At 43.6% G+C, this 27,431-nt stretch overlaps 2 protein-coding genes across 3 annotated transcripts; one reads left to right on the top strand and one right to left on the bottom strand.

The window, feature by feature from the left end:
• Nucleotides 1-125: 125 nt before the first annotated feature.
• Nucleotides 126-2,688, bottom strand: olah (oleoyl-ACP hydrolase). The gene is made up of 7 exons (XM_048230526.1): nucleotides 2,481-2,688; nucleotides 2,190-2,317; nucleotides 1,851-1,989; nucleotides 1,542-1,641; nucleotides 902-1,071; nucleotides 669-751; nucleotides 126-348 (listed from the first exon to the last, which is right to left on the bottom strand). The coding sequence occupies exons 2-7, from the start codon at nucleotides 2,314-2,316 to the stop codon at nucleotides 206-208; spliced, it is 762 nt and encodes a 253-aa protein (XP_048086483.1). The 5' UTR covers nucleotide 2,317; nucleotides 2,481-2,688; the 3' UTR covers nucleotides 126-205.
• Nucleotides 2,689-3,304: 616 nt separating this feature from the next.
• Nucleotides 3,305-25,916, top strand: ago3b (argonaute RISC catalytic component 3b). 2 transcript variants are annotated; one of them, XM_048230304.1, is made up of 19 exons: nucleotides 3,305-3,919; nucleotides 6,439-6,610; nucleotides 8,255-8,375; nucleotides 9,005-9,213; nucleotides 9,629-9,765; nucleotides 12,526-12,660; nucleotides 13,432-13,519; nucleotides 13,857-14,004; nucleotides 15,390-15,509; nucleotides 15,894-16,016; nucleotides 17,211-17,344; nucleotides 17,689-17,873; nucleotides 19,204-19,363; nucleotides 19,841-19,931; nucleotides 20,213-20,407; nucleotides 20,792-20,926; nucleotides 22,255-22,356; nucleotides 22,526-22,725; nucleotides 23,358-25,916. In XM_048230304.1, exons 1-19 carry the CDS (start codon nucleotides 3,901-3,903, stop codon nucleotides 23,464-23,466), a joined length of 2,583 nt encoding a protein of 860 aa, XP_048086261.1. In that variant the 5' UTR covers nucleotides 3,305-3,900; the 3' UTR covers nucleotides 23,467-25,916. The 2 variants fall into 2 exon arrangements, with proteins under 2 accessions (XP_048086261.1, XP_048086260.1); XM_048230303.1 differs by having other exon boundaries at nucleotides 15,894-16,037.
• Nucleotides 25,917-27,431: the final 1,515 nt, after the last annotated feature.

Here is a 27,431-nt window from a genome sequence, read left to right as displayed (position 1 = left end):
ACTTTCAGAGAGATCTGTGGGGTGTGCGTGTGAGAACAATCGAGAGTTCCTTTTAAGTGCCCACTGCCACCCACTCCACAGACTCACCCTTTACTCCCCTATACAGGAAAAAATGACATGTCATGTGATTTTAAGGGAATTATTATTTTCTCAGGTAAAAGCAAGGTGCTATAGTGGGCCATAGGTCCGGATCAACATGCTCCAGTCACAGGTAGTCCATCTCTGCTGTCTCCAGGTGTCTGGTGACATTGTCCAGTATAATCTTCTCATTCGCTGCCTCCCTCAGATAGAAGTGGGCCCCAGGCAGCATCTGGATGTTGAAGTCTCCACTTGTCATGTCGTTCCAGGCTACAGGAGGGATTAAAAGGACAATTAACTACCTGAAGTTGTAGCATAATAAAGGCAGCAACAGCAAGACCCCTGTTTCTGACATCTATTTTTTTTCACCCAAAGAAAAAGACATTTAGCTACAATATCATTCAACCATTAGCACTTGAGGTTATACCGCAAAGCTGAAAGAATAGATGGGTGAGAAGGGTGGGTCATGACTCGTATGATGCGTGTGTGACCCGTGCCTCAACATTAAACTTATTACAGCCTCCATATGTCATGTAAACACATAATATGCCTGCATTGTGTGCCATGGCAACACGGGGTCGCATGCTGACCTTTGAGGTCGTGTGGAATGTCTTGTGTTCCATCGAAGCAGAAGACTGGGCAGGAGAGGAAGGGAGTCTCTGGCCGTGGACACCTGGAAAATATCAGCATCATAAAGCTCAGTCAGTGGAGAGGTATGGTTTGCACAAAACACACAACCTGATGCCACAATTCACTTACATCTGTTTGTAATGTCACTTCATGAAAGCAAATCCATCACTTGTTTCCTTCCACTACAACTTACCTGTAGTTCTCAACTACATGAAGGTCTGCCTTCAGTGGAGGAAGGAATAACTTCATGGCATCTGGATTGGCTAATAGCTCTGGGGGCGTGCCCCCAATGGTACGCATCCAGTGTAGGAACTCTTCATCTGACAGACTGCTCCTGGAGGGGGCACTGAGACGGGTCTCAGACTGGGGGAGGGGAAGTAGGTTAAGTACCCAGGAAAAGACGACATGTCACGTTGGTATGTCTTCATGGGTACTCAGAAAAACAATGGTAGCTGGTGTTCAGTGAAAAACTATCATGTAGACTCACTAGACTATTTCAATATATAATGTATCCTCCATGTAGTATAAAGTGTACACGTTTTATGATTTCTATAGTTCAGTGACTGTTGTAACTAAGGTTTTGCAATATTCATATTTCCATTTAATCTTTAAGCAGATATGCTAGCCCACTGACAGCCAGATAATTAAGGTGCACAGTTGGAATGGCTAAGAAAAATACATTTTATAATGTATAATTCAGTCACAACTAATGAATCAGATCATTTGAACTTGTTGTATGACATAATATATCTTAATACTGTATGTTATTCGGCAAATAAATATATGGTCTTTGACCAATGTTATTAGACAACAATCTATTGCTCTTTACTCACATATGGAGCAGAGGCCCCGGAGAGGAAGACATGGATCGGTTCAATCCCGTGCACTTTTTTCAGTGACTCAGCGAAGGCAAAGCATGACATGGCACCAAAGCTGACAAGGAACAAACAGCCGATGTCATGTTCTACATTCATTTTGAAATGAATTTTACATTTCAAGACAGTAAATTCAGTAAACTGTGTGCAAAGATAAGAGGAAACATTTGGTTTTATAGCTTTCCACTAGTACGGAAAGAGTCACACATCAGATGTGCAATACACAGGTTTCTTTCTTAGCGTCTTTATTACCATGTAATGACTCACCTGTGCCCAAATAGGGAAAACGGCTTCTCCCTAAGGACAGGCAACAATACAGTGATGACCTCCTCCACCACCTGTTGCATGCTCTGGTGGAAAGGCTCCTTGACACGAGACTCCCTCCCAGGTAAACGTACAGCATACACTATATCGAATACATTTTACTGTCAGTAATCTATCCTGTAGATTAACGTCGGTTTAGAATAAATCATACTTTCACAATCACTAGTGGCAGGCATTCCACAACATTTCCTTATAGTGGGCCTATTTTTGAAATGACAGAACTTTAATTTAATCATAGGAACATCGATGATGATTATGGGGTTCAAAAACATCACTCCAAACCTTCAATCGAGCTAATAATGTTCCCCCATCGCGCATAGGGGAGCGAGCCACCCCCAGCCCAGGGAAAACATATGAGTCTAGCCACAGCGTCTGGCTTTTTGCGGAAACAGTTGATTACTTTATCCATACTGTTAAAAACATAACAAAAAAATGTCATTATTCACAATGCATGGCCAAAAAGAACACTTGCATTACTAAGGCCATCTATTTGATTTGAGTATATCTATAAAATTGCATGGCATAAGTTTTCACCATGGGCCATGGTACAGAGTTCACATGGATCACAATTACCTTGAATTCTGGGACGTTTCATTCGTTTAGTTCGTACAGTTCCTTTACTTTCCCAGTTTAGCCCGACAAAACCAGTGAACAGAAGTTTTTGATGTCAGTACTGATTGAAGTGTGGTTACTGTTCTGCTTAATTTCACTACCAGATCACTTCTTCTTCTTCACAAAATTCAGTAACAGAAACGTTCCGGGTGTTTCGTTCTTCTGCAGATTTATGCATTGTGCCGACTTAAACCAATAAATGCCATATAGCGCCACCTGGCACCAACAGAGGTATGTGTTCATGCATGCTTATGTGTTATGTGGTATGTGTTCATGCATACATTCCAGCCTAGATACAATTAAAATGACTTCCAATCAAAACGCAATTCTTCATAATTTAGTGGAAATGTTGAACTATTCTGGATATTTTGGACTACTTAATTCAATCTTGTTGGCTTTATATTAAAAGTTGAAGTTCAAGGTTTGAAGGCTGTTGTTGCTGTATAATTGATCGTGTAATGGCATCCTAGGCTGCGTTTATTTAATGCATTGTTTAGATTTAAAGGCAGTGATCTAAGTTGATGCAAGGTAGACTATATTCATTGTTAACTTTTTATCTCCTATGTCCTGTGGCCTGACATTCATTTGTGCATTATATGGCAAGTCTGCCTTCCATCAAGATCATACTCATAGTAACAGACATAACCACACAAGAATTAATGAATAGATTAATAAGGGCAATTTGCATAGAGGCAACAAAGATTGTTAAGGCGGAGCCTTACAATCTTTGGAGGCAATTTGACAACTGACTCCCGGAAGTGACGACGACTTCGGCAGTTGGTATTTCCTGTAGGAATTCCCTGACGGGGAGAGGGATAAACGCCAAACCGGTCACAGGAGCGAGAGGACCGGGAGGGTAAACCTAAGTTGCCGGGGATAACAAGGCCCAAGACCGACTGAGGGACATTTTCGGTCTTGTGAATGCAACGTTTAGTTTCCCGGCTACTCCCTCTCCTCTCTGTCACCGTGGTTTGAACCATCGAACGGTTCGTTAGCTCGGTAGATCCGCAGCAACAGCCGCCCAGAAATTGCCTGAGGGAGCTAGCGGGCTAAGTAAACTAGCTGTAAAAAATATTTTCAGTGACTCGAGGGAGTCTGTTGGAAGGCATTAGCTGTCAGCTGGGAGCAATTACGGAACCTCGACAGTCGGAAAGACACACGTTGGGAAGCCTGTGCCTGTTGGCAGAGACGGGGCCAGGCAAAGCGGACCCCCCAAGCGGCCCGTTTTTCACACCAGCGACAGAAGCCGGGGAGTCGTCTGTAGACAGGGGTTGTGCATTGGACCTGCGACACCGGAGCAGTAGCGTAGAGTAACGTTAGGGAAACTTGAACCGAGTTCGATCATTGAGAGCCGGGAAGTATCCGGACAGAGACCTCATGAATGGAAATCGGTACTACAGGTAGGCTTCTTACTCTCCTTCCATATCATGCATGACAAGAAAATCAATTCGGAAAGTTTCGAACGTCATTTCAGAAGGCCTAAATTAGACAGTTCTGGTTGAGTCGGTTAACGTTAAAGTGCTTTCACTTCAGCTAGGATTAACTTTTAGATTGTGAGATCATGTCCATAAACGGAAATGTACATGGGTTTTGTGCACTGCACCACCAAAAACACACATCATCTGTTATCCATGGACTTGCAGATGGGAACAGAAACCATGCATGCTGTCTTGGGCAAATGGTCTTATCCGTTGAGGTCTAGCAAACAAATGAGTGTGGTGGTTTCCACCAGTCACCCAATGCCATGTGTGTGGTTAGAATAATGGCCACGTCACTCACGTGAGAAGGATTCGGCTGTCACGCACAGGTGTTGCTCTGTCAGGTGTTCCCCTATCAAAAGCTGCTGCCATGACGACGGTATTAAGAGCAGCTTTGGGTCTATCAATCAGTATCATGAGACAAAATGTCAACTCTTACTTGCTTTGCAAACACTAATTATAGGTCAAACGAAGACATATCCTCTTTGGCCTACAGTTAAAATAAATCCTTCTCATTTTTTAATGCACACTTTTATTCTTCTTACCAGCTTAAGTTTACAGGCCTACTCTCCATCCTTTTCTTTTGGCTGCTCTAGGAATCTGTCTGCTTCAAATATTTATGGTAATAGAGGTGTGTAAAATGACTCAGCTGGAGTTGGAATTGGAGTTGGAACATTTAAAATTTTTTGTATCATGTGAACCTTTTTAGCTTTATGTCAACCCTTTGTTGTATAATGTTGTGTAATGTTGTCTGTGTTGCGTTTGAATGGAATTTACATAACACTCAGATAATGCTCAGAAAGCATAGGGAGGAACCAGCCTTCTTTGGTAGTTTAAAACACGACGCACTCAGTGCACCAAATGCATGAATGATCTCTCTCTCTCTCTCACACTCTCACACACACACACACACCTAATGTGGCTGCAGTCTCGCTGTGTGGGGACCAGTGTAGGAAAGAGACACATTCCAACTCTGAGAACCAACAGCTTGTGTTGTGGTTAATGCATATTGCCTTGGAAGGAAGATAATTGGAACCTTTAGTTTCTCTCACACGGGATGTGTTTTTAAGACTTTCTGCTGTCGTTTGCAGGAACTGGATGTGTTGGCCTTGAAACCCTCTTAGAAGACTATGTAGCTTGTTCAAGGTCTATATTTAGCACCACACGGAGGAATTTTCGTTATGCTGAAACAGTTTTGTGAGCATGTGTTTGGTGCGCGTGAATGCACACACCTGCACCATTTTGAGAGACAGGAACACACCTGTTCCTCCAATTCTCCCTTGCTGGTTGGAGTGGTTGTAGTTGCTATGGAGAGGCAACCAGGCACATGGGTGCTTTTGTCATGATTATGCCTCTGGAGAACATGTGAGGAGAAAGACAGGGAGCTAAGAGATGTGTGTGTATGTGTGGCGAAAGTGGTGGTGGTGTGTGTGTGTGTGTGGCAAAGGGTAGTAGTAGTGGCGGCGTGTGTGTGTGGTGGGGGGGGTGTTGAACATTAGTCTTCCCTTCACAGTTGAGCACCTGCTCAGATCAGAGAGCACAAAAGCATGTTAGCAAACATGTCGTTAGACATCAAACTATCAGTCACATGACAGGGCTAGCACATATTTAATCCCCAACTTTCAAACATGTCTCTGAACATGAATGTAGTGGCCTACAACTAATGAACTCAACAGAAGGAAAGACCATTGAACTGAAACATACTCAAACTCAAATGCCAAATATGGGCTAGCCTCATATTTTAGTCTTTTCGTAAGTTCTGTCTGAGAGCTTTGGGCAGAGACAATGATTTGTCATAATGAGTAGCTTTCTTAAGGGTGACGCAGCATAAAAAGGTCTTCCTGCAGTCCAACTGTACATACAAGCATTGCTAATGTGTAGCTTCTAGTGTTAACCAAAATCTGTCGGATCACCGCCATATTATGCACACAAGATGAGGTCTGTCTGACTGTCTGCAGTATTTCTGCTTTTTTATGTCTCCTTGTGATTTCACTCATTCCGTCAATGGCCCAATGAACGTTATTTTTAGAGACCTGTGCATCAGATTAACCTCTGTCTCTGCGCTTTTCTCTCTCTGCTTTTTGTCTCTCTTGGGCTTGTTCCCTTTCTTTCTTTCTTTCTTTCTTTCTTTCTGTCTTTCTCTCTTTGCCTCTCTCTTGGGCTGATTCTTTCATTACCCCCCCCTCTCTCTCTCTCTCTCTCTCTCTCTCTCTCTCTCTCTCTCTCTCTCTCTTTCTCTCTCTCTCTCTCTCTTTCTTTCTCTCTCTCTCTCTCTCTCTCTCTCTCTCTCTCTCTCTCTCTCTCTCTCTCTCTCTCTCTTTTTTTCTCTCTCTCTCTCTTTTTTTCTCTCTCTCTCTTTCTCTCTCTCTCTCTCTCTCTCTCTCTCTCTTCTCTCTCTCTCTCTCTCTCTCTCTTTTTCTCTCTCTCTCTCTCTCTCTCAGGAGTGGTTGGGGCGCAGTCCCTGTTTTCCGTGCCTCGCCGGCCTGGCTATGGCACCATGGGGAAGCCCATCCGGCTGCTGGCCAACTGCTTTCAGGTGGAGATCCCCAAGATGGACGTCTACCTGTACGAAGTGGACATCAAGCCTGACAAGTGCCCTCGCCGCGTCAACAGGTAACTGTTTCCCTTTCCCACGCCCACCCAGAAACTGCCCAATCAATCTCTGACTTTTCTTGTTAAAGGGTCTCTCTGTCTGACATATTACTAGGCTATTACTCTATTTGTCCTTGTATTATAACTATAGTGAACATAGTCTGACTATCTCTAATATCTGCTCGCCTGCTTTTGACGTTCTGTAATATAAAAAAAAAGTCATTACATTACATTTAGCAGAAACTTCTTGACCAAAGTGACACTATGTCACCTATAGTACAAGGGATCACATTGTCCCCGGAGCAACTTGGGGTTAAATGCTTTGCTCAAGGGCACAACAGTGGAAGCTGGCAATTGAACCTACAACTTTCAGGCTACTGCACGCTAGCCCAGCTCCTTAACCACTACACTACCATCACCCACGTCAGTCATGCTGACTTAATTTGCCCTCCCTCACTGTCTCACCCAAGCCTGCCAAGTGTGGTGGAGGGAACAAACAGCAGGACTAATTGAGGGAGATGTAAAGGGTTACATATGTTATCAGTCAGTGCAGTAGGTCTGCACAATTAATCTATTTGTAGTTGGAATTGCAGTTTGAACTAATCCAATTAGCTAATCACAAAGCAGTGTTTCTCACAGAATTGAATTCTATTTGTGGTGGTAGGTTTGCAAATTAGCGCAGCATGGTTATGATGAAGGTTTAAGCACAATTTAGCCAGTCGACTTTTATGCCAACAACTGCAGGATTGTTAATCTTTTCTTTAAACGTGCATGTAGGTTGTTGTGATACAAGGAGAGCCTGTGCAAAGGTGCACATAGCTCTACTATAAACACATTCCATTCCATTTAAATAGTACAACATGGAAAATCATTGTGTGGTGGTCAGTATTGAGGTGGGCCGCCACAAATAAGTCAATGTATGGGAAACACTGCAAACTGTAACGTTAACACGCAAACTATAACGATAACAACATATGAACGATATCACTGGGGATCGCTCTATCATTTTGAGAATGATAAAAGGCTAATGGCCAATCAGAACCCATCAAATTTTAGCCGTCACATTCATTTACACAAGGAGAGACTTTGCTTATCGTTGTTCAGTGTGTGGACGCTTTTATCATTATGGTTATAGTTATTGTTATAGTTCTTGGTGTGAATGCCCCTTCACATCAATGTCACATCAATGTTTCTTTGTTTGATATTCACGTCATCCTCCTTGTGTGACTCCCCTAACTGCTTAAGTGCTGCTTAGGTTTTAACACTTATGTAAATGTAAAATCAGGTTTATAGGCCAAGTGTACTTGCGTATACAAGGAATTTGGTCGTATTTATCCCATCCACGAATTAGTGAACACACAGAGCACACAGTGAACACACAGTGAGGTGAAGCACACATTAACCCGGAGCAGTGAGCTGCCTTGCTACCGTGGCGCTCGGGGAACAGTGAGGGGTTAGGTGCCTTGCTCAAGGGCACTTCAGCCGTGGATGTGGGCATGGGAGAGCAGTACTCAATCACTTTCTTCTTATATCACAAACCAATTCACAGTGGTGATATATATCAGAAAAATCCCCAAACCATGCTGCCCTAGGCCTAGGGACGCTCAGGTGTGCAGTGTCCTGCACGTGGGTAACGCACAAGTGTGTTTGTGGTGCTCTGAACAGGGAGGTGGTTGACTCCATGGTGGAACACTTCAAGGTCACCATCTTTGGGGACCGACGGCCAGTCTATGATGGGAAGAGGAGCCTTTACACAGCCAACCCACTCCCGGTGGCATCAGCAGGAGTAAGACGAACACACACATGCACGCACACACACACGCACACAGCGTAACAAACCACACAAAGCGTAACAAACCACACAAAGCGAGTGGTTATAGCAAATGGACACTAGATAATAATAACCAGAAAATCTACTATCTTGTTCAGTGTTGCATTGCACAAAGCCACTTTCTCTTTTCAAATGCTGTAGTAGACTGAAAAGTATACTTCCAGTGGAAGAACAGCAAAACGTAATGTGACATCTTCAACATCCACACTGTACAGAACTCTTTGTTTTTTTAGAAATGGAATTCAAGGGGTCACAAACAACAAAGTAAAACTAATCTCATCTACAGAATGTATTGCATTTTTTAAAGTCAGTCAAACTGAAATCGTTTGCATTGTGTGGGGCCAGCAGAATTCTTTATCAGTTATAGGCCACAATATTGGGTCACATTGGCTACTGTTGCAATATAAATTGATAAGTTGTATTATTATATCATGAGGTGTCCAGGCTTTAAGGTTTTTGAACATTCTAACATAATATTCCGTTCCGCAACAATTGAAGGTTCTGAAATTCTATGTTGAATTCAATGAACTCAAATATTCTTTAGAACGTTCATTTTCCAACATTCCACAACTGTGTGAGTGCAGGTGGATCTGGATGTTACTCTACCAGGAGAGGGAGGAAAGGACCGGCCATTTAAGGTCACCATCAAATTTGTGGCCCCGGTGAGCTGGCACCTGCTGCATGAGGTTCTAACAGGCCGTGGGGTTCCGGAACCCCTGGAGCTGGACAAGCCCATCAACACCAACCCTGTGCACGCCGTGGACGTGGTGCTGCGACACCTGCCTTCCATGACGTGAGGACACACACACACAAGCACAAACACACACTCAGTGGACATGGTGCTGCGACACCTGCCCTCCATGACGTGAGGACACGCGCGCACACACACACACACACACACACACACACACACACAGTGGATGTGGTGCTGCGACACCTGCCCTTCATGTTGTGAGGACCTTTGGTTAAAACACACACACACACATTCTTAATTGTGTCGCATCTGCCATATTCCACGAATGCCAATAAACAACACCTGCATAGTGTTGTTACATCTTCCCTTTCAGACACACACAGGTGCAAACAAACTAGTTGAAACACACACATGTCCATCCATATCCGTACCAGTGAATATTCATATAGACACTTGAGCAATTTAGTTTATGTCATGACTGCATTCCCCTTTGCCACCCTGTGCTTGCCATCAGATACACACCTGTGGGCCGATCCTTCTTCTCCTCTCCTGAAGGCTACGACCATCCCCTGGGAGGAGGGAGGGAGGTGTGGTTTGGGTTCCACCAGTCTGTGCGTCCGGCCATGTGGAAGATGATGCTGAATATCGATGGTGAGCAACACCTCCCCTAAAACACCTTCGGTTCCCCGGCAGTCAAGCTAGCATGCATCTAGTGAGACACAAGACACATAGGACATGTGCATGCTTGGGATGGGCATAATTAATCGACGATCGATTAAGAATTTCGTCGATCACGTTAATTTGTTGTCGATTAAACTAATGTAGGTTGCGTTATATAGTGTGTCTTGAAGCAATTAAATTAATTTCACTGTGTGGCAGCAATTAAACATTATACCACCCGGGGACAATATTTGACGATAAAGGCTACTTAGTTACCTACGAGTTTCCGTTTTGATTAATGAAGAGTTCACGGTGAAGTGTTGCGTGGGACCATTTTATCGTTTAAAAAAAAAAATAATATTTAAAATAATAATTGCCTACCAGTAGGGCTATCAGTGCACGAGCAATAGAAGATATTGTTTCGATTTAACTCATTGAAATAAGAGCTGCTCTTAATATTTTATATTGTTGGTTGGTTTAATACCTTGTTGTCAATGAAAAGTCGTTGTCCTACACCATGGGTCTCCAACACGTCGCTCGCAAGCTCAGTCGCTTGCCGTCCCCTTCTGAGCTTGCCAGAGGCTGAAGCAGTAGGCCTAGGCTACTACATTAAAAAACAATTGTTGCCGCGACTGGAGGCATTCCAGCCTACGAATTTAATAAAGTAAATCATGCAATTCAAACTCAATTTACTTGGCTACGCAATAAGGTTTCCATTACAGCACAGCGCACGTTTTGAATGAATGAAAGCGGCTGCCTTGTCTCGCAATAAACAGCAGGTAAAAATTCCGACTCAACAACATGAAATGTAATACCCCCAGATTTCAGTGCTCATCATTCCCAACATTGAGCAATATAATCAAACTGTCCAAAAGAAAATTAAATCCCAAACCAAACGGAAAATCTTCTGCTTTTGATAGCGGTATGCGCTCCAAACGAAACGCATGTCTCACAATAAAACGCACGTAGAAATAAAGGCATGCTGAATATAGCCTACGTCTGGCCCAAATAAAGCCCTGTGCTTTGCGCAGCCTACGTAAATAAAAGACCCCGGCCATAATTTGAGGATTTACGGCATGTTATTTTTTATGAGGCTTTGTTAAATAGCCTAATTAATTGTTCGGCTAATCTCTCACCCTCTTTCTCGACTCCGTGCCTTGAATAGTTTTAAGTTACATTTTGACAAAACCTGTCGGAGCTAAGCATTATTATGTTTTTGGTTAAAGGAACCATATGTAAGATTGTGGCCAAAACTGGTACTGCACTTCACTTTCACTTTCAAAATACTGTAGAGCGGTGTATCCCCTCCCCCTCTCCCCTGACTCGAGGTTGCCAACCCGGATGCCGAAACACGACTGACTTCGTGATTAGTAGATAGGTAGAGGGTGGCGCATCAGGCCAAAACACAACATGACATGACAAAACACAGCATCAACATCAGTTGAGGGCTGCAACTTTTTACTTCACTTTTTAAAAGACAATATCCTGGCCGGACTACTGTTGTCAGTGATATAAGTATTTGAAGTGAACATGATTTCTTAATGTCTAGTGACATATCAGGGCCATTTTATGATAAATTGAAATACATTTCTTACATACGGTTCCTTTAAGTTATTGTTTAACATGATTATTTTTTATAATGTATTATTTTGGAACAAACGAGGGTCTCTGTTTAATCTCGCATTCCGCTGCTTCAGAGCACCACAGTGCAGCGCTTAATATCTATTTATCCTAACCAAACGTCCAGTTTGCCACAAGTTATTCTTCTTGTGATAAAGATCTCATCGAGGAAAAAACACACTGTATTTCTGTATTTTCATTGCATTTTTAAATTTATAAAAAGCTAAATAAATAATGAATTTTAATATAGGCCTAGAAATATGAATGATTAATCGATAGTCGATCGTTAATTCTCCCGACGATCGACTAAGAAAATTGAATCGAATGCCCATCCCTAGTGCATGCTATTAACCTGAAACGCTCACAGAACGGCAAAGTTCAGATAATACCGTAATTTAACCGAGGTTTATATACCGTATGTGTTCACAGGAAATTACTGTAAAAGACTTACTCACATGCTAGTAAATTCATCTTAGGTTCATTCATTATGTCCATGCCCATCTAATGTCTAGAAATTAACTTGGCTGTGGGACCTAGTGATTCATGGTAGATACAGTTATAAATAAACATCAGAAAAGGGATTATTCTTGAGTTTAAAGTTCTATCTCTCTAGGATTTTTTTTTTATTAGAGATGGGTGTAGACCTTGACAGACCACAAATGAATAATAAATAAACAGCCTTATAAAGATGGTTTAATTGTAACAAGATGTCTAATTACATTAAATAAATAGCCTTATAAAGATGGTTTAATTGTAACAAGATGTCTAATTACATTTTATGCTACTGTATTACTGCAAAAGTGGCAGTAACATCTCCGTTCAGTCCAGTAACGGGAAGGTTATTGCCAGAAAATGGCAGAACGGAGAAGCTTCAGAAATTTAGGATTTACTTGAATGGGTTGACAAATCCGATGAGTGGGATTTGTCTATGATGTTGGATTTGATATAAACTTTGTTTTAACTATTGTCCTTTTGTTCTTTTATTCACTATTATTTGCTTTTGTTTATGTTAACCACATTGAATTTCCCCTGTATATGAAATGTACTATGTAAATGAACTTGACTTGATGACCGGCTGGTATTTTCATGGTCCAGTTTCCTGATGTTCCTGTTCTCTCTGCCATTCTGCAGTGTCTGCCACAGCGTTCTATAAGGCCCAGCCGGTGATCCAGTTCATGTGTGAGGTCCTGGACATTCACAACATCGATGAGCAACCAAGACCGCTCACCGACTCGCACAGAGTCAAATTCACCAAAGAGATCAAAGGTGTGTGGGTGTGTGTGTGTGTGGGGGGGTGTTATGTCTGTTTTTGAGTGTGTATGTGTCTGTGTGTGTATGGGGAGTGGGGGTGTATGTCTGTGTTTGAGTGTGTGTCTGTGTGACAGCAAGGGCCTGTGTTTTGATAATGGGTTTTGAGTCGATTATATGAGAGCGCGATATGTAAGAGTGCTTCATCAGCTGTTGTTCACTAAAGAGATCAAAGGTGTGTGGGCTTGCACATGTCTCTGTGCACAGGCTTTGATAAAGCAGATTATGAGCTGATTTGAGCAGTAGTGAACCACAAGAGTGTGCATAGCGTGTTTGTGACTTTAGAGTGTCGGGGTCTGGCATTGCTCATAGCAGGTGCTATATCAACCATGACTTTGTGGAGGTCCCTCCCTATTAAAGAAACCATGTAAGAATTCATATTCTTGGTGGCCCTTGGTGTCAATATTCAACGCCTTTTAGGCCTGGGTTACACCCAGTGAAGCACTCCGTTAACGGAGCATAAAAATAGTTCTAGAACCGAAATAGTTCTAGAACCAAGTAAAAGGGTCAGGATCATAGATATGTATATATATATCTATGGTCAGGATCCTACCCAATCAACAATGTTACATAGTGCCATATCAAGTGTTCCAGGCATGCATTGGCAGTGTCAGAGACTTCATTCCCTGTGTTGTTAGTCAGTGTAGCATCAGAAGAGTTTGAAGCTGTTATTTCAAGGTAAAACAACTGCATCGTGTTGCTTTAAAGAAACCCATTTTGTTTGTGCAGGCCTGAAGGTGGAGGTGACGCACTGTGGAACCATGAGGAGGAAGTACCGGGTGTGCAATGTGACCCGCCGCCCGGCCAGTCACCAAACGTGAGCATCCTAGGGGTCAGGGATAGCGCCTCAGAGAGGCATTAGCTTAGCGCGCTAGCTGAAGCTAACTTTTGAGGTCTTTTACATTGCAACTCTAGTCATACAGCATTTATGAGTCTTGTTTAGTTTGTTTTATGTGCCTAAATGCTAACTTGTCAAGTTATTCATCTGTAATCTGTATAACCATTTTGCAAAGGGACCTGACCAGTGACTGAAATTGTTTTTTTTTAATGCTGTAATGCCATCGGTACTTTCTCTGTCTTGTGCATGTTGGTGTGGTTGAAAAGCTAGATATTGCTGAAGGAAGGGTTCCTTAATGATCCCTCTGGTTTGTCAGGTTTCCCCTCCAGCTGGAGAACGGGCAGACGGTAGAGCGCACAGTGGCTCAATACTTCAGAGAGAAGTACAGCTTGCAGTTGAAGTACCCACATCTGCCCTGTCTGCAGGTGGGGCAGGAACAGAAGCACACCTACCTGCCTCTGGAGGTGAGTCCCGTCCCCCTAAAACCCCCATGATGAAGGGATGATTATGGATCCTCCTGTAGCCAGTGTGAAGTTCCTTGTGTAGCACTCGGTCACTCAAACTGTTACGGCCCACTGCTCACTGCGACAGGCATTGCGTCAAGCATTCCTTAAATTGGTTAGCCTGACGAGCCAGACCCACATTAAAATGTAGGGTCTGGGCACTCACCGTTCGCAGTGCTCAGTCCGAGGGGCGGGATAATCGGTTGTCTTTCAAATTCCCTCTGCACGCAATAGGACAGCACTATGAGTTCCATGCGTTTTCCCACCAGCGGAGCTAGTTGGCTAGTTCAAACTTTTGCCAACTTAAAAAAAAGCTTAACTTGTCTCACACTGTTGTCCAACAGCAACATCCATCTTTGTTTTCAAGTAGCAGGGAATTCAAGCCAAACCGTTGCAACTCTGCCATCAATCATTATGTTAAGCCCGCCTAACGACTCTATACACGATTTGATTGGCCTGATAGAAGTTTAATTTTTCGAGCTCACAAGCCAACGGAGAGTTGCTAGACTAAAGTCAAAGTCAAAGTCAAAGTCAGCTTTATTGTCAATTTCTTCACATGTTCCAGACATACAAAGAGATCGAAATTACGTTTCTCACTATCCCACGGTGAAGACAAGACATATTTTACCAATTTTAAGTCCACAGACAAACATAACATTCAAGTAAACAAAAAAGTAAGTAAATAAGTAAATAAGAGGGCACATATAATAATGAAAAAATAAGAGCAGCAAAATTTTGTTGAAATTGACTAGCCCTGGAAGCAAATGTAATTTGCTGCCGCTAGGGTGCGTCTAGATTTCTAGGCTATAAATTGGTGGGAAAACGGGCCCTTTGATGTTGAAGAGAGTGGGAGGCCTGCTAGCTGTCTCTGTTCTTTCGAAAAAACACCAATCAAATGAGTTTAAAATAGCAAATCTTTAAAAAGCTTTGATTTAGCATGTGGAATTAGCGCATGTTTTGACCTTGGAAAGCTTCCCAGTGTTTCCCACAGAATTGAATTCTGTTTGTGGTGGTAGGTTTGCAGAATTAACTTGAATGAAACCGTTTTTAACAAATTAGTGCAGTGTGGTTATGATTCTAACCAGATTTAAGCACAATTTAGTACAACCAGGAAAATCATTGTGTGGTAGTCAATTTTGATATTGTGGTGGGCCGCCACAAATAAGTCAATGTATGGGGAACACTGCATCCCCTACTTTCGTCCATCTGTCCTGTTCTGACACCCTGTCTTAGAAAAGCAGAATAACGCATATAGTGTTGACGCGTTAAGATATTGTCAAACACTGTTCGTCCTCCTAATGCCGAATTTCTTTCATCTTGTGTCCAATTGCTGTCGTATTCTCCAGGTCTGCAATATAGTAGCAGGCCAGCGCTGCATAAAGAAGCTGACAGACAACCAAACATCCACCATGATCAAAGCCACCGCGCGCTCTGCCCCAGACAGACAGGAGGAGATCAGCAGGCTGGTGAGTTAGGCACTCCCTCTTGTGGCTGGAGGAAGCACTGCATAGTTGACCATCATGGAATATGGATTATGGGTAATATGGTGGACATGTGTAAAATAACTTGTTTCCTCAGTCAGTGTCTTACTTTGGAATGTGGGCATGTTGGTCTTGGTAAATGTCATTAAAAATATAATTACATAAGTACTGTCATTGTCCTGCTGTTATGGGATTCTTCTTTATTGGTTCACTTTGTATTCCTTGTATTCATCTGGTTCAACCTGCTGTTTAATTCTTCTTTCATATTCATTTCATTCTTCTTTAATTGTCCATCTTGTACTCATCTGATTCTTTTTTTTGTTCTCTCCTCCCTCCTCTTGCATCCCTCAATCCTCTCCCTCTGCCCAGGTGCGGAGCGCCAACTACGAGGCGGACCCGTTCGTTCAGGAGTTCCAGTTTCGCGTGCGCGACGAGATGGCAGAGGTTACGGGCCGAGTCCTGCCCGCCCCCATGCTGCAGTATGGTGGCCGGGTGAGCTCTGAACACTTTATGGTACCTGCCCTTATTAAATCATGCCTGGTTGGGTTGCTTTGGTGTGGGTTGCTAGTTTGTGTGTGTGTGTGTATTTGTTTTTCCTGCTGGCAATCTCTTCATTTTCTTAGTTTTTAAGGTGTCTGACATTTCTCGCTCGCTCGCTCGCTCTCTCTCCATCTCTCTCCCTGTATGTCTCTCTATCTCTCTCTCTGTGTGTGTGTGTGTGTGTGTGGTGTGTAGTGCACTCAGAGAAGTACCAAAACCAGGATGTTTCCCATCGGTCACCAGCCCTTTGTGCATGTTCAGTCTCGTGCTGACTGCTGAACTCATGTTAGGGCTGCTCAATTACGGTCAGAATGACGGATCATGATTATTTTGGGATTATATTCAATATTGAGATCAGGATTATTTAACACTATTGCTACAAGACTATCAACTCACCATCTATTTTCTTAACATTAAAAAAATAAATAACTGTATTTCATTCATTCATTATTCAACTGAAATACAAAAAAAAAATACATCATTGCAAAAAGGAATGCGGCAAAATAATTGTTGTATCTTTATTATATTGTTTTCATAAACATTGGAGGTCAAACTTGTAATTGAAATGTGATTAATTGCACAGCGCTTAACTCACATATATGACCTGTTTTAAAGGTGCTGATCTGTCTGTAGTGCACTGTACAAGTGTTGATTGAATGTTGGTGGAGTGCTAGCTTTGGAGTGTTGATTGCAGTGATTTATGTTCTGTGTCTTTGTGTTGTTGTTGTTGATGATCTTGATCTGTAATCCTAATGATTATTTCTAAGCTATGTTTGTGTACATGAGGTGTGTATGTGTTTGTATGTGTACACATGCCATTGATCTATAATTTGAATCACATTCTGTCAGCTATATTTGTGTGTATGATTCGAGTGTGTGATCCAACATCATTACAATTATAGATTGTAGACATTTGTACGTTTGGTCACACACTCGTCATTGCAACGTCATTAAAACGTCATTACAATTATAGATTGAAGACATTCGTACAAACTGTGTACAAATATCTTCAATCTATAATTGTAATGACGTTTGGTGAGCTGTTAGTGTGTGTTTGTGTGTGTATGTGTGTGTATGTGTGTGTGTAACTGCATGTGTGTGTGCGTGCTGGGGGGCTAAAGTGGGTGTTGTGTCGTGTGTTTGCAGAACCGCACAGTGGCAACGCCGAGCCATGGCGTGTGGGACATGAGGGGGAAGCAGTTCCACACAGGAGTGGAGATCAAGATGTGGGCCATCGCCTGCTTCGCCACCCAGAGGCAGTGTAGGGAGGAGATCCTCAAGTACGAATATACACACACACACACAAACACACAAACAAACAAATAAACAAACACAGTGCAGGAAGATACTAAAGTACAAATACATACAAACACACTCTCTCTCTCTGTCTGTCTGTGTGTCTCTCTCTCTCTCTCTCTCTCTCTCTCTCTCTCTCTCTCTCTCTCTCTCTCTCTCTCTCTCTCTCTCTCTCTCTCTCTCTCTCTCTCTCTCGCTTGCTCCTTCTCTCTCATACCAGCCTTAACAAACATGGCACACTGTAGACGACTTCCTCACACAGGCGCACATGCATTATGCACCCGCACACGGCTTTAAGGAGTGTTTCTGCTCTCTGCCCTGCCTGTAGGAGCTTTACGGACCAGCTGCGTAAGATCTCCAAGGACGCTGGGATGCCCATCCAGGGCCAGCCATGCTTCTGTAAGTACGCGCAGGGAGCGGACAGTGTGGAGCCCATGTTCCGACACCTGAAGAACACCTACGCCGGTCTGCAGCTCATCATCGTCATCCTGCCTGGAAAGACTCCCGTCTACGGTAAGGAACAAGGGACACAAAAGACAGACAGACAGGCAGGCAGACAGGCAGACTGAAATGCAGGAGTTTTTCAGGGCCGCACTGAAGTACCAACCCCAAGACTTGATTCAGCTTTGTAGAAGTTCCCGGAACGTGGCGGAACGTGGTGGTTGGTCTAAAGGAAACGCAAACAAACAGCCCCGGTCCTGTAATACTAAGATCCAGTTCCTCTAATGGGAACGGCCCTATAGAGACTGAACACGCCCACGTATAAACAAACAACTGCTGGAGATCCAGCCTGGAAACGTAGATACTGCGCACTGTGTGCATTTACACACAACAAACGTGTGGTAAAAGTGTGCATTTCACACAACAAACATGTGGTGAAAGTGTGCATTTACACACAACAAGCGCTCTGATAACCATGTGCATTTACACACAACACATGATGGATAAAATCAGGATAGAAGTACTGAAATGGTAATAGTAGCCATCCAAGTCCATCTGTAACACATTTCCTTGAAAACACAACTGTACTTCCAAGGACTTGCATTACAGATTGTATTACAGAATACAGTGATACAATTCCTTAAAAACATTTCTCATTGGCTCAAGAAGATAATGGTGTTTATAAATGAATGAAACTCCTATCTGTCCTTTCTTGGATCCAATCGCATATCCAATACTTCGTGTGTGTGTGTGTGTGTGTGTGTCTGTGTGTGTGTCGGTCAGTGTGTTTAATAATGTGTGTGTGTGTGTGTGTGTGTCAGTCAGTGTGTTTAATAGTGTGTGTGTGTGTGTGTGTGTGTGTGTCAGTCAGTGTGTTTAATAATGTGTGTGTGTGTGTCAGTCAGTGTGTTTAATAATGTGTGTGTGTGTGTGTGTGTCAGTCAGTGTGTTTAATAGTGTGTGTGTGTGTGTGTGTGTGTGTGTCAGTCAGTGTGTTTAATGATGTGTGTGTGTGTGTGTCAGTCAGTGTGTTTAATAATGTGTGTGTGTGTCTGTGTGTGTGTGTGTGTGTGTGTGTGTGTCAGTCAGTGTGTTTAATAGTGTGTGTGTGTGTGTGTGTGTCAGTCAGTGTGTTTAATAATGTGTGTGTGTGTGTGTGTGTCAGTCAGTGTGTTTAATAATGTGTGTGTGTGTGTGTGTCAGTCAGTGTGTTTAATAATGTGTGTGTGTGTGTCAGTCAGTGTGTTTAATAATTGTGTGTCAGTCAGTGTGTTTAATAATGTGTGTGTGTGTGTCAGTCAGTGTGTTTAATAATGTGTGTGTGTGTGTCAGTCAGTGTGTTTAATAATGTGTGTGTGTGTGTCAGTCGGTGTGTTTAATAAGCTGCCCTCTGTCCCTGTAGCTGAGGTGAAGCGTGTTGGGGACACCCTCCTGGGCATGGCCACTCAGTGCGTCCAGGTGAAGAACGTTGTGAAGACGTCCCCCCAGACCCTGTCCAACCTCTGTCTCAAGATCAACGTCAAGCTGGGCGGCATCAACAACATCCTGGTCCCTCACCAGCGGTAAGCCAATGTAGTGCATATTTGCGGTGAGTGTACTGTAGCACACGTTTGATATTAAGATGATGATTGTCATTATGTTGGTTTTATTTGTTGTAGTGTGATGTTTTTAGTAAGGTCCCACCTTTGAAGGTTTTAGAATATCTTACTAGCATAGATTTTAAAAAACATATTTAAGTTTCTATAACACACAGTGCTCTGGCCATTAAATAGCCTTAGTTGCTGAAATGGCCTTAAATTAAACAAACAAACAAACAATTTGTTGTAGTGTTGATTCCTTTAAAACAGCTAGTTGCTTCTGTGAAAATCAAGTTTTGAATTCTGCACTTTAGTTTGTTTTCTGTGACATCAGAGCATTTGGTCAAAGGGTTTACTCTTTTCGTCTCTCTCTCTCTCTCTCTCTCTCTCTCTCTCTCCCCTTCCATTTTCATTTCCCTTTCTCTTTCTCTCTCTTTCTTCATCTCTCTCCATCTCTTTCAGGCCCACAGTTTTTCAGCAGCCAGTGATTTTCCTCGGAGCTGATGTCACACACCCTCCAGCAGGGGATGGCAAGAAGCCGTCTATCGCCGCAGTACGTCCCTCACAGCTTTCCATCTCTTCACATGAGGCTCTGACCGTTCACTACAGTCTGTGTGTGGAGTGGACTGCAGTTCATAGCAAAGTTTAAACCTAAATCAAACAACATCACTGACAACACAGTCCCATGAAAAACGATTTCATGGGACTGTGTAACACTCTCTCCACTGCTCTCTCTCTCTCTCTCTCTCTCTCTCTCTCTCTCTCTCTCTCTGTCTGTCTGTCTGTCTGTCTGTCTGTCTGTCTGTCTGTCTGTCTGTCTGTCTGTCTGTCCAGGTGGTGGGCAGTATGGACGCCCACCCTAGCCGTTACTGTGCGACGGTGCGTGTGCAGCGTCCCCGGCAGGAGGTCATCCAGGACCTGTCCTCCATGGTGCGCGAGCTGCTCATCCAGTTCTACAAGTCCACGCGCTACAAGCCCACCCGCATCATCTACTACCGCGACGGCGTCTCAGAGGGACAGTTCCGACAGGTCTGACAACAACATGCCTCCTCTTTTTTTTTTTTTTTTTTCTCTCTCTCGCTCCTTCATTCTTTTAGCCAGTTTTACGGCCATATACGGCAAAAAGGGACACATAAGTAGAATTTTTTAAAATTTAAATAATTTAATTTATAAAGATGATAATCCCACAGCAACATATGCTTGTTTTTTTCTCTTGACACAATACTTCTTATGTAAAACCATTTTCACTTTAAATTTTCACTTTTTCTCTTTCATTTTCAAGCATTTTTTTTTTTTTTTTTTTTTTTCCTTGGTTTGTGTTGATAATTGTGCTTATTTGCAGTAGCATGGTCTGTTGTTCGTACAGTACGTTTCTTCTGTTGCTAATGCTCTGGTCTGCTGGGTCGACTGCAGGTGCTGTACTACGAGCTGCTGGCCATCCGGGAGGCGTGCATCAGCCTGGAGAAGGAGTACCAGCCGGGCATCACCTACATCGTGGTGCAGAAGCGCCACCACACACGCCTCTTCTGCGCCGACCGCAACGAGAGGGTAAGAAAGGCAACCACTCCGAATCAGTCCGCTCTGCTTCTGGGCAGCACAAGTCAAAGGAGGCACTCATTAAAGCATGAAGCCCCAGACCTCTGAAGTTCGCCTACAAAAAGGACCCAAAAGCTGCCATCTTTGCCCATGTAAGGAGATCCGGGTACCACCTTTACCCATATAAGATTTGGATTTCCTTATATGGGCAAAGATGGCAGCTCTGGGTTCTTTTTGTAAGCGAGCTTCAGAGGTCTATTTTAACACTGTTGACCCTTCAGTCATGTTTTGACATCAGACCTGTTGAGCCTACTGTTGACGCTACTGTTGAGCATTAAGGGTGTGCAGTGGGCCGCAACACTGATGAAGGAAGGTGCTTGTTTGATAATCCCAGTGAAATACTCTCAAAGCCTGTTCTGTTGGTGAAGTTTTTTGCCCACAAAGTTTGTTTTGTTGGTGATTTTGTTTTTGATGGTAAATAGGCTTGGTTGCTGATTTACCTCTGTGGGAAATCCCATACCTATAGCACTTTAGAAATTTAACACCTCAGACTAGGAAATTACAACTCAGACTTGCAGCTGACAACTCCAGTGAGCACAACCTCCTGTGTCCATCAAATACCTTTTTATAATCTCCCGATATCATAAATGACATAAATACTTACCATACACCTCCCTTCTTCACCTCCTTCTCCCTCTCCTTCACCTCCTTCTCCTTCAACACACTTGACTAGTACTATATCTCTGTTTTTAAAAACATTAAAAAGTCAGGCTATTTAATTGTGTATTTCAGGTAATATCAATCAAATTGCAGTTGTGTTGTTTTGATTGAGTCGGATAAATCAAACAACAATACCCAATTATAGTTCTACTGAAATTACTTGAAAAAACAGATGTAAAAAAAAATATTTACGAAAAATTCGTATTTTGGACAAGGCCGAACATTAGGAAAGTAGTCGAGTCGAGTTTACCAGTCTAAAGGGTCATTCACACCAAGAGCGATAATGATAACTGTAACCATAATGATAAAAGTGTCCACACTGAACAACGATAAACAAAGTCTCTCATTGTGTTAATGAATGTGACGGCTAAAATTTGATGGGTCCTGATTGGCTATTAGCTTTTTATCATTCTCAAAATCGCTCTGAAAGTGATCCCCAACGATAACGTTCTTCATGTCGTTATCGTTATAGTTTGTGTGAACGTCGTCATTCATATTAACGAGAAAGATATTTGTTTATAGTTATCGTTATTGTTATCGTTCTTGGTGTGAATAGGCCTTAAGCGGTGTGCGTCTTGAGGGGTCTGAGAGCCCGTGTTGTGTGTGTTCATCTCTCTCAGGTGGGCCGGAGTGGCAACATTCCTGCTGGTACCACCGTGGACACGGACATCACCCACCCCTACGAGTTTGATTTTTACCTTTGCAGCCATGCCGGAATACAGGTGAAATAACACAGACAGGCGCCTGCACTCAAATACACACACACGTGTACATACACACACATACACACAGAGAGAGAGATAGTCACACACATACACACAGAGATTGTCACACACTCACACACACAAAAGCACATTCACCCTCACACCCGCTCCTCAACTCCTTCGTCAGGGTACCAGTCGGCCGTCCCACTACCACGTGCTGTGGGACGACAACTGCTTCACAGCCGACGAGTTCCAGCTGCTCACCTACCAGCTGTGCCACACCTACGTGCGCTGCACCCGCTCCGTCTCCATCCCCGCGCCAGCCTACTACGCCCACCTGGTGGCCTTCCGTGCCCGCTACCACCTGGTGGACAAGGAGCACGACAGGTAAAGAGGACTTAGGCCTTAATCCACGTTTTTAATGATCTCATTGTCTGTATTTTTGTTATCTGATCTCCGTTTAATTTGTATTAATCGTCTCTTCTACCTCAGCTTTTCTTTGGCTTTGTTATTCACTCATCACCCTCTTTTTTGTTTTCTTTTTCTTCCTCCTTTCCTTTTTTCTTGTTCATTTCATTCTCTCTTGCGGTCGTTCACTAACACTTCTCTCTAAGAGAGAAGAAAGAAATGGCTGGATGATATTAAGTTTTATTTTTATGAAATGAATTTCTAAGGAAAACTAAAGTGTATCATGGAGTAAGCTTGGATAAGCTGAAGGCATTGTGGGCCTTGAGGATGGTTGATCTTGTATCCAGGCCTTCTCACATTCTTACATAAGGGGCTCGTCCTTGCACTGTTTAGAGCACACCTTCATATTTCAGAGGTGGCTTTGGCATTTATAATGTCATGTTTTTTCAAATGGGCATTGTCTCACTCACTCACTCTCTCTCTCTCTCTCTCTCTCTCTCTCTCTCTCTCTCTCTCTCTCTCTCTCTCTCTCTCTCTCTCTCTCTCTCTCTCTCTCTCTCTCTCTCTCTCTCTCTCTCTCTCTCTCTCTCTCTCTCTCTCTCTCTCTCTAGTGCGGAGGGCAGCCATGTTTCAGGCCAGAGTAACGGTCGAGACCCGTCTGCTCTGGCCAAAGCCGTGCAGATCCATCACGACACGCTGCGGACCATGTACTTTGCCTGAGAGCCCCTCGCCACCTCTGACCTTCGACCTACGACCTCACCTCCTGTGTCTCCCATCAGTCTCCTGTCGCCGAGTAGCACCAGGTGACACACCCCCCCCCCCCCAAACAAAGGTGACCAATCACAGGGCGCCAAACTGATGACAACGCACAGCGCAACCCAGCAGCGATTGTTTTGGCTCTGAAGGGGAGAGCTCTGCACTGTTTATGCAATAGAGAAACAGCCAATTCCCCACCCTCCTCCCCTGTCCCTTCTCCTCTGCTCTCTGTGAGGTCGTCTGCAAACGCCTGACCACCTGTCTGTCAGTCTGTCTGTCCTCCTTCCAGTCAGTCTGAGTGCTGAGTCTGGATGGCATGCCTGTTTGTTTGTTTTTGTTTGTTTGAATGTTTTGTTTGTTTTGCTTGTAGAAAGACACAGAAGGAGTACCCCGGGGGTTTTGCTTTAGCTGTGAGGCCAGAGGGCCGATCTGTTCCGGAATCACAACCCTTCTTCACACTCTGACCCTCACCTGACCACGCGCCTGGCCTGTCATTGGCTGGGTGAAGTGGGTTGGGTGTCAGTTTTACATTAACGTTACATTAACAGCAGAGCTTGGTTGTCACAGATAATCTTCAACTTTGCATCTTGTAGGTAACAAAAAAAAAAAAAACCTAAACAAACAGAAACAAAATATTCATGGCATTCATAAATGTGTGGGAACTGTGGCCTTTGGCTGTTAGTTTTTATTTTTAATTTTTCGATGTTGAGTTGATGGCATGTGTGACTGTGAGCTGGACATTTGAGGTGTGTGAGCCGCATGTGAGCCATATGAGAGCCGGACATTTGAAGTGTGTGAGCCGCGTGTGAGCCGCGTGTGAGCCGTATGAGAGCCGTATGAGAGCCGGACATTTGAGGTGTGCGAGCCGTGTGTGAGCCGTGCCTGTTCTGTCCTGTTGGGTCAGTGTACTGCTTGGAGTCTGTATCCTGTTATGCTGTAACCTATATGCCCTCCTCTCACCCTTGTCCAACATTACTCTCTCACACACACTCACACAAAGCTTGGCTTCCCTGAGGGTTGTTCTCAAGAAACTTCAGGTTTGTGTTGCTCAGTGTGTGTGTGTGTGTGTGTGTGTGTGTGTGTGTGTGTGTGTGTGTTCAGACAGATGGTCTCCATGACGAGACACCAGTCCTTTTTCAGTCATTTGCTGAGGTAATTCACGCCTGGCTGCCACTCAGTAACTGAAACGGTTTTCACTACAATGAGATTACTGGGGGGGGGATTTTTATCTTGCAGCTCATCCTCACTCTGCTCTACTTTAACAGCTCATCCGTCTGTCTGTCGGCTTGACCCGACTAGGTCTGTAGTAAAGATTCATGTTTGTGTCCTCCAGCTGTGAACCCAACCAAAACAAAGCCTCACCTCACAGCCCTCCTTTAGTGCAATAAGCCACCAGGCCTTGGCCTCCCGGGGCCAATTCCGATTGGTTCACACAGGCGACCAGGGTTAAGAATGGCTTCACCTGATTGGCTTATGCAATGCTGTCGTATTGAAGCAGTGGTATCTCCAAAGGGAAATTGACTGTTTGTTGCGATGTATCCCCCACCCCACCCCAAAACCCACCCCTTAGTTGGGTGGAGAGGACGTCTGTATGTCAAGATGAATGTGTTTGAGTTGGCCTGTCCTGGTTTGAGATGAGTTGAAGCCGAGTTACGTGTAGTACCCAAGGAATAGAAGACCAAGTGCCTGTCAACAGGAGCGGGGGGACGAATAGAGTATATACAGTATATGAGATGACATCTTTGTAGCTATATTTATTTATATATTGAGGCCAGAAGAGAACGATGACTCGTACCTAGACGTATATACGTGATCAAAGAGCACTATGAACATACGTTTTTGTTTAGTTTTTGGGGGGGGGGGGGTCTGAGCAGGATAAGAGAGAAGAAAGAAATGGCTGGATGATATTAAGTTTTATTTTTATGAAATGAATTTCTAAGGAAAACTAAAGTGTATCATGGAGTAAGCTTGGATAAGCTGAAGGCATTGTGGGCCTTGAGGATGGTTGATCTTGTATCCAGGCCTTCTCACATTCTTACATAAGGGGCTCGTCCTTGCACTGTTTAGAGCACACCTTCATATTTCAGAGGTGGCTTTGGCATTTATAATGTCATGTTTTTTCAAATGGGCATTGTCTCACTCACTCACTCACTCACTCTCTCTCTCTCTCTCTCTCTCTCTCTCTCTCTCTCTCTCTCTCTCTCTCTCTCTCTCTCTCTCTCTCTCTCTTTCTCACAGTCTCTTTCCCCCCCTCTCTCTGCCTCTGCTTAGCTTTCCCTGTGCAGACTACAACCAAATGCCTCTGTCAGTTCAGTGGTGTTCTGCTGGGACCAAACCATTGTGCCTCTCGTAGGGGGGTGGGGGGAGATGAGCGTGTTACAGGTTCAACACTCCGGCCATGTCACCTGTGTGTGTGGGCGGGGGGTAAAAGAACGTCTCTAGAAGCTTTAGATCGTCTCTAGAACTTTCCGACCGTGTCCTACAACCTCCACTGTGTTGTCTCACTGCCTTTTTTTGCAAAACTGTAAGTGTGTGTGGTGCAGTAGCGAGTCCTCCTTGGCTGTCCTTAGCCACAGTACCAAACTAGCTGCTATTCATATAACAATGTACACAAGATAACCTATATTCATACTGAGAGAGAGCAACTGTAAAAACTAAGTATGAAAATGCAACTGCACTTAAAAGATATGTGTGCGTGCGTGCATATATACATATATATATACATATGTATATATGTATGTGTGTGTGTGTATGTGTGTGTGTGTGTGTGTGTGTTCATGATTAAAACACACACTCTCGAGGTGCTAAGAAGTGCGGTACTGTGTTAAGAGGGACCTTTTTTTTTTAAGTCTGCACAGACACCAGAAACACTGGGTTAGTGTGTGTCAGGGTCTTAACGATTGCAGTGTATGCGTTTGTGTATGTGGAGTTTGTCTCCTTCAGCTCGGTGGCAGCGTGTGCCTGTGTTCAAGGTGGCGCAGGGTGCGACCTGTGCCCCTGCCTAAACCCCCCCCTTTCCCCGGTGAGCAGAAGCCAACAAGTAACCAGCACCCGACTTACTTGAAAGGAGTGTTTACCTGGCCCGTTGAGTGCCGTCGTCGTCGTTGTGTTGTCTTCTCTCTAGCGCTAGGCGAACAGCTAGTGCCAGGCTAGCTAATCCACAGGGGCTGTCTGACAACTCATCTGTCCATCAGTGAGACTCCAGAAACCGCCCTTGGAGGGTCCGGAACACTCTCTCTCTCTCTCTCTCTCTCTCTCTCTCTCTCTCTCTCTCTCTCTCTCTCTCTCTCTCTCTCTCTCTCCGGTCATTTTCTCATGCTCTTTCTCTCCATATCTCTTTCTCTCCACTTATGTTGCCATGAAAATGGCTCCTGGAGCCCAGTGGGCGTGGCATTGTGTGTGAAGGGAGGGGCATGTCTAACCAGTGGGTGGGGCCTAGAGTTTCTCCTCCCTCCAGCTGTGATGTAACCTGGTCTCCTTCTCAGAATCTTTTTCACGCAGAGTGGAATTATATTTCTATATTTAAAGAGAATGAAACTATGTAATGCACACCACTTATTTTTGCTAACAAAAAGAAATCGATGAAGGTAGATCAGAAATAATAATAAAATCATAATATTGATGATAATAATATTAATATAAGACAATAATAGAGACTAATAATAATCAATTTAAGTAACGCAATAGACTGTTGACCCATAGTTGTGTGTAGTCTTTTGGTTTGTGTGAATGTTTGTGGGGACTTGTGGGAAATGGTGTTTCCTTGGGGAAAGGGGAAAAGAAGGTGTCCTGTTTTTCGGTGGGAAATGAGCCCCTCCTTCCCCTTCCTTCTCCTCTTTTGCTTCCCTTCTTCTTGTGAGTTTATTTTTACAGTTTTACATTATTGCTCCATTTAAAAAAAAAAAAAAGATTAAAAAAACATGAACGCT

This window comes from Alosa alosa, chromosome 20 (assembly GCF_017589495.1).
Source record: "Alosa alosa isolate M-15738 ecotype Scorff River chromosome 20, AALO_Geno_1.1, whole genome shotgun sequence".
Classification (NCBI taxonomy): Eukaryota; Metazoa; Chordata; class Actinopteri; order Clupeiformes; family Clupeidae; genus Alosa; species Alosa alosa.
Note: the sequence above shows the minus strand (reverse complement) of the source record. Positions and strands in the feature narration are given on the sequence as shown.

Coding starts and splice junctions, on each gene's coding strand:
- ago3b (XM_048230303.1), top strand. Junction 9,766..12,525: donor GATGATGCTGAATATCGATG/GTGAGCAACACC, acceptor GCCATTCTGCAG/TGTCTGCCACAGCGTTCTAT. Junction 22,357..22,525: donor GCAGCCATGCCGGAATACAG/GTGAAATAACAC, acceptor CTCCTTCGTCAG/GGTACCAGTCGGCCGTCCCA.
- olah (XM_048230526.1), bottom strand. CDS start 2,316: ATGGATAAAGTAATCAACTGTTTCCGCAAAAAGCCAGACGCTGTGGCT. Junction 1,072..1,541: donor CCGGGGCCTCTGCTCCATAT/GTGAGTAAAGAG, acceptor CCCCTCCCCCAG/TCTGAGACCCGTCTCAGTGC. Junction 349..668: donor CATTCCACACGACCTCAAAG/GTCAGCATGCGA, acceptor TCCCTCCTGTAG/CCTGGAACGACATGACAAGT.